This window comes from Impatiens glandulifera, chromosome 6 (genome assembly GCF_907164915.1).
Source record: "Impatiens glandulifera chromosome 6, dImpGla2.1, whole genome shotgun sequence".
Taxonomy (NCBI): Eukaryota; Viridiplantae; Streptophyta; class Magnoliopsida; order Ericales; family Balsaminaceae; genus Impatiens; species Impatiens glandulifera.
In genome coordinates this window covers 9,314,778-9,324,717 of record NC_061867.1, presented here as the reverse complement: position 1 = coordinate 9,324,717, position 9,940 = coordinate 9,314,778, and the positions used below count along the sequence as shown (strand labels likewise).

The following is a 9,940-nucleotide window of genomic DNA, read 5'->3' as shown; positions in this document are numbered from 1 at the left end:
CTATTCTGGTTCACATATGTTCTTAAAACCTGGTTCTGTATCACCCATAAACAAATCCCCTTTACATCCACTTCTACCTTCTTCTCTATCAATTAGTCTTTTCTGTTAAATATCTAAAAGTCGTCTTCTTTTTTCCAGCTTCATATATGTTGCATTGGGAATATATCTAAATAAATCAAAATTTCAAAATAAAAACAAGTTTTTTTGGATAAAATTTTGAATTTATTCGTGTGATTCGACACTGGCACAAACGACATAAATTCTCCAATTTCTAGTGTAATTGTTGTATAGATGTACTTTGGCAAACCTAACTCGAGGATGTCGTTGGCATGTGCCATCGAAAAAACAATGATGAATTGTTACACGAATGCATATATCGCCCACATGACTCGGGTTTGCTCCGATAAGAATTGTCTTATCATGGTGGTTCGAGAAATGACACCTGCTTGTTGGTGTTGGTTTAAAAATTGATATATTTTATCATAATCATGATTTTATTGAAAATTTGTCAAAATAATATTAATAAATATTGATAGGGAAACAATTTCATTATTCCATTTTTATACTAAGATCAAGAATAGATCACAAGTTAATCAAAAGTCTCTAAAATGAAACAAATAAACCAAAGTTAAAATTCATCATCATTTGGTATCAAAATAGGTCAAAACATGCAGTATCAAGCTTTTTCTCAATCTTGATCAAAATTTTAGTGTTATCTATCAATCATGACCTCGATGATTAAATCATTTATTTGTTTTAAGCTTTTTGATGCGCTTTAAATTTATTTGGTTTAGTTTGAATGGAAATAGTGATAGAGCGGCAATTGTATTATTCGGGGTCACATTGAAAAGAAGGAATTGCTGGGATCGCTATTTGATCAAAATTAAAGAAAATATTAATAAAAAAGGGAATTTTGGACTATCGCTAGTGTTGCTATCGATAAATATTTGATGGCAGCGACATAAATTAGCGACAGTTGCATTATCGCTATTGGACCAAAAATAAATTTTAAATAAGAGATGAAATTTTGACCCATACCGTAACGTCGCTGTTGATAAATGTTTTATAGTATTGCCATTAAATCGTTTTTATTGAGTTTTTCGTCAAAAAGTTAGATAAGAAAACATATATTTACCTCGAGAAAGTAATATTAGTGCTCTCGTGACTAATATCAGTAAGACCATCTTCATAATCATACAAGCTGCATCGATATCAATCCAAACATGTTTGGATTTTGGTTTAATCTGAATTCCATCAACATCAGCACCTCCTCCCCTTCCTAATTCCAAATTACATATGATCACATGCTCACATTCCTTTAACCTAATACCATTGCCACTCAATTTTATATTTTTGGCCACGACTAGGACCGCGAAAAAAAACCGGAAAATCGGTAACCCAATCCAACAAATAGTTAACCGGTTTTATTTTAACGATTTATTGGTTAATCGGTTCTAGAGGTTTCGGTTAACCGATTTTTTACCGGTTAAACGGTTTGGTTTTGGTTTACCTATTTTTCTAACGGTTTAACCGGTAAACCGGTAATAATTTAATTATTTATTTTAATATTTTATAATTTGGATTAGTTATTTTATAAATAATATTTAATAATCTATAAATCTTTTTTATTTTTAAATTTTAAATTATAATTTTTATTGAATTATTTTTAAAAAACGCTATAATTTATATAAAAAATAAATTAAAAACAAACTGAAATAATTTTATTAAAATATGTAAAATTATTTTTATAACTATATAATAAGCTATATAATAAGCGTATAATTATAAATTAACAAAATCAAAATAACTATAAAATATATTATATTATTATAATAAAATAATATATCATAACATATTTTTAAATATATCAATAAAATGTATTATAATAATAATATCATATATTATAATATAGACAATAAAATATGGAGAATAGTATAATAAGAAATTACGAACAATAATTTAAAATAAAATCATTTCAAAATTTATTACTTAATTTAAAAAATTGAATTATTGGTTAAACCCGGTTAATCGACCGGAACCGACCAAAACCGTTAGAACCAGGACCGATAAAATCGATACAATTAACGACCGATTAACCGATTTTAGAATAAAAGACAAAACCGGTCTTAACCGGAATTGAACACCGATAGCCACGAACATTTTGTTTTATACGAGAAAACACTGAAACAAGATCTTAATTCTATCGTTAATTACCGACACATCAAACACAATCTAATGAGGTTCTTTCTTGCAACAGCCTTCACGAAGAAAACATGTACTGAATGATAATGTCGTGACATGATAGAGCATATCTACTCTACTGTATAAATTCAGTTTTTTTTTTTTAATTAATTTATATTTAAATTTATTATTATATATACATTATAAATTTGATATATATATTTAAATTATTAACTATTTATATTTTGATATATATATTTTAAATAATTTTTTTAATTCTAATTGAATGCAGAATAGTAAAATTCAAATGTTCGTTAAGGGAAGCATTATTCATCACGGGGACGGAATAATACCTCCGCGACCCCGTCGTCGCCGTTCCTTCCCGCCAAATTTCACACTACTTTCTCCGGCATTGCCATGGCTTCCGACAACAGCGAAGGTACGTCTATGTATACATTCAATCTGTAATCTACAAAAGATTTGAATCTCATTCATCGGATAATCTGCTCTCCATGATTTGATTTCATTTTATTTGATTAGACGATCGATTTGGTGCCTATAGGTATTTTCCGATTCTCGTTCGTCGTCGTTTTCGTATATTGAACTCCACTTTAACAAATTAGGTCAAATATTGAATTGTTGTATGTATGTATGTATGAATGTACGTATGTGCCTGTATTTGTTGATATTATGAGTTTCTTGTTCGTCTTCGTTTTGTAGATTGAACTCCACTTTAACAAATTAGGTCGAATATTGGATTTCTGTATGTATGTGCATGTATATGTTGATATTATGAATTATAACATCTGATTTCGAACATAATCGCTATTAGATAGACTAGACTCGATTGATTTAATGAGAATTCGTATTTTGATTTGAAGAAGGCGAAGGAAAGGATCTAGAAAAGGGGATTGCCTCTGCTTCAAACGCGAGCCCTATAATATTCAATACTCCAACAACACCTTTGGCTAGGATAGCAATAATGTCGCCTGCTTTGATCATATCGAATTCGAACAAAGCGCTTAATTCATCAAACTCTGGCAAGATGTTGGTCCTTTCGAATTCAGGAAAGCGAATAGATCAGTCGAATTCTAGTAAATCGTTGTATCTTTCGAATTCGGGGAAGAGAATGGATCAATCAGGTTCTGGCAAGTCTTTTATTCTGTCTAATTCAGGGAAGAGGATTGACCAGCCGAATTCCGCTAGGAAGAAGTATGTTAAGCAGGTGACTGGTAAACACAACGATACCGAGCTTCACTTGGCAGCTCAGAGAGGAGATGCGGAGGCAGTTAAGCAGTTACTAGGAGAGATCGATGAACAGATGATGAGAACATCAAGCGCAGCTGATTTTGATGCTGAAGTTGCTGAGATAAGGGAAGCGATTGTTAACGAGGTGAGTTGAAGTAAAACAAGTTTGCTTACTATATGTTAATGTCATGTAAAATTAATCCCTTTTGTGAATTCTTTACAAATAAGGTAAATGAGCTAGGAGAGACCGCATTGTTCACAGCTTGCGAGAAAGGGTTCATTGGAGTGGTGGTGGAATTGTTACCCTACACGACTAAAGAGGGCATCTCGTGGAAGAACAGGGCAGGTTTTGATCCATTCCACATTGCTGCAAGTAAAGGACATCAAGGTAACTATTCTATGTAGCTTTCAAACTAGCAATTGTTGTAAAGGAATTAGGATGCGAGATAACCCAATAGTGCAACTGTCAAATGGTTTTGATCTTGAATTCCTCATGGCCTAAGTAAAAAATAATATATTGATGTTGCAGCTATTGTAAGAACATTGCTAAACCATGACCCGGAGCTGATAAAAACTGTTGGACAGTCAAACGCTACTCCTCTCGTATCAGCAGCCACGAGAGGACACGTTGGCGTGGTTAATGAGTTGTTGTCAAAGGATCCGAGTTTGTTAGAAATACCAAAAACAAATGGGAAAGGTGCATTGCATTTGTCTGCTAGACAGGGACATTCTGAAGTTGTTAAAGCATTGCTTGATAAGGATCCACAAATTGCAAAGAAAACAGATAAGAAAGGACAAACTGCATTACATATGGCTGTAAAAGGTGTTAGTAATGAAGTTGTGAAGTTGCTTCTTCAAGCAGATGCAACCACAGTCATGCTTCCTGACAAATTTGGTAACACTGCATTACATGTTGCTACCAGGAAGAAACGTGTAGAGGTATGTACCTTCCTTTTACACACTTACTATTTGTTTTCAAATAATTCAATATCAAATAAGCTCTTAGGCCTTAGTAGAAATTGCCTATAGAATAGAATGAGACAAAAAAAAATGATATTTTGTATATGAGAATATAGGAATGATTACTAAGTTTGGGTCCGGGTTGTGATGTTAGCGGGTTGAGCGATGTTAAATTGAACCTAACATGTTGAGTAATTCGAGTTAAAAAATTTAACCTTGTCTGTTTATTTGTAATTTGACCCGAACCCGACACAATTGACCTGATTCAACTCAAACCTAACCCAGTTTAACCGATTATAAAATTTACTTTATATTGATAATATACATGATTATTTGTAAATGATCTCCCCACAAATCACACTATTGAACGATAATTTTACATAAAAATATGCAAATGTTCACACAACCATGAATGAGACAAAAAAATGATATTTTGTATGTGAGAATTTAGGAATGATAACTAAGTCTGAGTTCTGGTTATAAGTTAGCTGGTTGAACGATATTAAACTGAACATAACATGTTTCGAACCTAACTAGATATTATTAAATATTTTCTTATTTCAGATTAACGAAATCAACACAAAAGAATAATAAAGTTAAATTATTTGGAAAAAAACTATACAAAAGAAAACAAAATGAGTTTAACTTGGAAAAAAACTCTACAAAAGAAAAGAAAATGAGTGAGCGAGCAGGAAAAATAACATACACAAAACTCTAAAAAAGAAAAAAAAAAGAAAAAAAGATTATAAACGGTTTGGGACATTTCATGTTACCAATTTTTGATATATTTATTAATCAGGTTAAACTAATCGACCTAATTCGATTCGAACCCAAAAAAATACTACTTTTCTTTCAAAATCCACTTGGAGGTCGGTATATCTTTGTAAGTTCAACGGACAATTACATAATCCTAACCTAATCCGATTTTTTCGTGTTTGATTGTGTTTTCGTGTTGGGTTAGAAATTACCGGCCCTTTGTAAGATGCAATTAGATAATAACTAACTTGATTCTAGGAATATCAAATATCTCAGGTTTGATTATTATTAAGAAGTTTAGGATCTGGATCATTTGAAAACATATTTAGAAACTAATTGAGAGTGGTTTGAATGGGTGGGGAGGCAATCTTTGTTAACAATCTTAATGGTTTTTGGTTTCAGATAGTAAACCTGCTGCTAGTTCTTCGCGACACAAACGTGAACGCAGTAACAAGAGACAACAAAACAGCAATCGACATAGCAGAAGGACTTCCATTTTCAGAAGAAACAGCCGAAATAAAAGAATGTCTATACCGATACGGCGCAGTAAAAGCAAACGAACTAAACCAACCAAAAGACGAACTAAGAAAAACCGTAACAGAAATCAAGAACGAAGTCCACACTCAACTAGAACAAGCAAGAAAAACCAACAAAAACATGAGCGGAATCGCCAAAGAGTTAAGAAAACTCCACAGAGCCGGAATCAACAACGCCACAAACTCAGTAACCGTCGTCGCCTCCTTATTCGCCACCGTAGCATTCGCGGCCATCTTCACCGTACCCGGTGGAGATTACGCCGACGGGTCGGCAGTCATGGTAGCCGTCCCTGTTTTCAAGATATTCTTCATCGCGAACGCGATCGCGCTTTTCACGTCGCTGGCGGTTGTTCTCGTGCAGATTACGATTGTTCGGGGTGAGATAAAGTCGGAGAGAAGGGTGGTTGAAGTGATTAATAAGTTGATGTGGTTGGCGTCGGTTTGTACGACGGTTGCGTTTATGTCGTCGTCTTATATTGTTGTGGGGCGTCATCATAGGTGGGCTGCTATTGTGGTTACTTGTGTTGGAAGTTTTATCATGGTTAGTGTGCTTGGTTCGATGACTTATTATGTTTGTAAATCGAAAAGGTATCGAAAGATTAGGAAGAGGGAAAAGTTGTCGAAGAATGGTGGAATGAATTCGTGGAGGCACTCGGATTTGTCGGATTCTGATCATGTAAATCCAATTTATGCTATTTGATTGATTTTGTAAGTATGGAAATTGGTCTCTCATTTGAAAAGGAAACAATATTAAGATTAATTGATTCATATAGTCAGATGTAGATGACATTATCTAATCTTTCTTTTTCATAATTAGTGAAGAATTTATGCTTAGATCACTCAACGTTATTGACAATATAAAGTTTTTCTGGTTACCGTAGGAGGTGAGTTTTGCATCGCTTAGCGACTAGCGCTATTGACAACGTTCATTTTTGTGTTTGACCTTCATCTCTACAATATTATTTTCTTTTCATGGCGTAGAATTTTGCATCTATGAATTCTCTTCAGGAATCAATAAATCAGATTCCATGTTGCCACGTTAGTATCGATCACCAGAAACTTAGCCAGAGGTAAACACAAATATTGTTTTGGGTATTTTTTAAATATGAAAGATAAAATGTTTATTTCCTAAAATACAAGTGACAGTAAAACCTTTATAAATTAATAATGTTTGTGATAAGAATATTTTATTAATTTAGCGAGATATTATTATATCAATAAGTTAATAATTTATTAATTTAAAGAGGTTTTACGTATGATTTTAAAATTTTCAAGTCTAATTAGTTTCAAGGCACATTATATGAATGTACATTGACAAATTAATTGAATTTGTCAAAATCATTATTTTTTGAATAAAGTTAAAAAATCAGTTTATGATATCAACGTAGTATATTAAATATGGTTAAAAATTGATCACTATAAAATATTCATAAAATATTTATTGACTTTTTTAAAATCACATCAACTATGACTCCTAAACTAAAAGGTGTTCAAAACTCAACAACGATCGATCAACAACGAAAAATGTTATGCGAGTATAAGAGAGATCACCAAGGATGCACTCAACAAGATTTGGTGCAGTGAGTTGATAAAACTTTCAATTTGAAAGTTAGTCAAAGAATAATATCAAACACTCTAAAGCGATCATCAGAGTTCCTATTAAAGATGTTTTCAATATGGATAAAACTGATTTGTTTTACAGGTTACAAACTGACAATTCACTTGCAACAAAATAACTAGAAAGGTAATAAACATGACAATGAAAGATGGTATTTACTGCAATGAGGATGACTCGGAAAAAATCCTCTATGGATCATTGGTAAGTATGCAAAGTCACGTTGTTTTAAGAATATCAACATTAATAGCCTAGATTATGAATACTGTTCCAACAAAAAGAGCATGGGTGATTGGGTTGCTTTTCGAAGAATATGTTCGTTGGCTAGATGAACAAATGCACGGTACTGTCCAGCCCATTCAAATAATATTCAAGAGTTGCAAAACATTGAGTTGTATTTCTACCGCCAAACATAATTCAAAAATTCAACCATGTGATGTTGGGATAATTAGAGCCTTTAAAATGTATTATAGTAAGATTTTGGAAGGATATGAGTTGGACATTTCTTCTGCGGAAAAAATTATTGTTTTAGATGCTATAAATTTGGTCGTCTCTCAGTTTGGAGAAATGTGCAATAAGAGGCATAAAAAATTGCTTTCGACACTGGAAAATTCGTTCGGTGTATCCAACCGTCTCAAGTGATTTAAACGATATAAATTCTAGAGAAGACATTCGTGAGCTTAAGAACTTGATTACGGGTATGCATTATCGACACAAAATAGATATGAATCACTTGCTAGATTATCCTGGTGAAAATAATGAATATTACGAGGTTCAAAGCATTGAAGAAATTGTGGCAATACCATTCAAAATTCGGCCGATGACGAAGTTGAGGATGATTCAACTGCTTTGGAACCGCTCACTTGAAAAGAAGCATTGCAAATGGCAACAACTCTTCCCAACTTTTTGTTGCAATACAAATAGAAAATGTCCTAACTCTTAATTATAATGAGGGGATTTAAAGATGAACTCAATATAGATTTGAAGTTCAATAAAAAAAAACAAGTGATTATAAATTTATTTTTTACTATACAATTTTAGAATTTGTAATTTTTTTTTAGTAATTATTAATTTATAGTTTCATTCGACCAATATATATATATATACACTGGAATTTCAAAAATGTTATTATCTTATTATTTTATCGATTGTGGTATAATTTTGTAGTTGTCCCAAATTGAGAGTGAACAAATTATTAATTTGATCGAGGTTATTAATTTATCGAGTATTAATTTATAGAGGTTTTACTGTACTAATATATTCCATACAAAATACATATTTTTACAAAGTACTAGAAAAAAAAAAAAATTGTACGACAAAGTTGTTATTTTTTAAAGGTTATATTTTTATTTCATTTTAATATATTATTTTGGTTTAATATATTTGTAGATTAATAGTAATCTTACATCAAAAAATGAAAATGCTATAATGAGATATTTACAAGTAGATTAATATGTCAATAATTCAAACTATTGTTACAATTATTTGTTATGTTCTCACTATTTTAGTTTTTATGAGCACGGCATTTGTTTTATTGTTATAGAATTTAGTTAGGTGTCCTGATATAAAAAGAAACACTTTTGATATTAATCACAAGTAATTTATAAAATTTTGGTTTAACATAAAGTAATTACATAAACATCTTTCTATAAGAAAGATCCATAAACATGAATATATTAAATTGAACACTTTTAAGGGATATGAAATTTTATTTATAATGTTTGTATCTTAAAGTTGAAATCTTATGTTTGTTGATATATAAGATCCATCTCCAAAAGGATTCATTTCTAACTTTTTATTCCTCCCACCATCTAATAAAAAACATGTTTGTTGATAAAAATCTTATGTTTTTTTTTTTTTTTTCTTTTCATTTCAATTTCTATTATTATTATTATTATTAAGACTAACAGATTATGAATTTTTCAGAAATTTGAAATTGTTCTTGATTATAAATGGTGTTTCCTGCACAAATAAGTTGAACATTAGGTTAGATTTGAATGTATATATAATATTGAAAAGAAAAGTGCAAGAATTGAAGACTATATATGATTACTGAAATTTCAGAAAGGCAACCCCGTTTCATAACACTTAATATATGTTTATCTCATCATCGTTCAAATCAAAGCAGAACTAACATTTAAAGTCATAATTCTGGCAGGTTTTCTATAAATATATCATATCCGAATGTCTAATTTAAAGTCCTCTAAGGTCTGATTTTACGCTTAGAAATATAAAACATAATCATTTAAGATATAACAGTATAAACAGCCTTTTTTACAAATCTAAAACCTAATAGCTATCAATCATAAATCAATAGTCTCAATAACAACTCACCAAACTGCACACATTTTCTGATCAACAGAGATCTATTATATATGCATCAAATCAAATATGTAAATAAAATTAAAAGTGCAAAGAAAATTAGATCAAATCCTATTATACAATAATATTTGGCTTATTCGTAGTTTGGCGCATCAACAATAACTTCCCCCACTTGTTTGTTGAGTCTTCTACTCCTTTAGGTTATCACTGTGCAAGTCATTAAATAGTTAATAATAGTAGATAATTAATAATAGATGCAATTAATAATGGATGAATATTTTTATACAGAAGTACCTTTTAATTGACTCTTCTTCTCTTTCTT

The 9,940-nt window shown here is 31.1% G+C and overlaps 1 protein-coding gene and 1 pseudogene across 2 annotated transcripts; one reads left to right on the top strand and one right to left on the bottom strand.

Moving 5' to 3' along the window:
- LOC124943106 lies at window positions 1-2,600 on the bottom strand (annotated as a pseudogene).
- Window positions 2,513-6,449, top strand: LOC124942230 (ankyrin repeat-containing protein ITN1-like). 2 transcript variants are annotated; one of them, XM_047482692.1, is made up of 5 exons: window positions 2,513-2,620; window positions 3,066-3,574; window positions 3,658-3,817; window positions 3,959-4,368; window positions 5,548-6,449. In XM_047482692.1, the coding sequence occupies exons 1-5, from the start codon at window positions 2,599-2,601 to the stop codon at window positions 6,379-6,381; spliced, it is 1,935 nt and encodes a 644-aa protein (XP_047338648.1). In that variant the 5' UTR covers window positions 2,513-2,598; the 3' UTR covers window positions 6,382-6,449. The 2 variants fall into 2 exon arrangements, with proteins under 2 accessions (XP_047338648.1, XP_047338647.1); XM_047482691.1 differs by having other exon boundaries at window positions 2,536-2,620; window positions 3,063-3,574.
- The last annotated feature ends 3,491 nt before the right edge of the window (window positions 6,450-9,940 follow it).

Coding starts and splice junctions, on each gene's coding strand:
- LOC124942230 (XM_047482691.1), top strand. CDS start 2,599: ATGGCTTCCGACAACAGCGAAG. Junction 2,621..3,062: donor GGCTTCCGACAACAGCGAAG/GTACGTCTATGT, acceptor TTTGATTTGAAG/AAGGCGAAGGAAAGGATCTA. Junction 3,575..3,657: donor GGGAAGCGATTGTTAACGAG/GTGAGTTGAAGT, acceptor TTTACAAATAAG/GTAAATGAGCTAGGAGAGAC.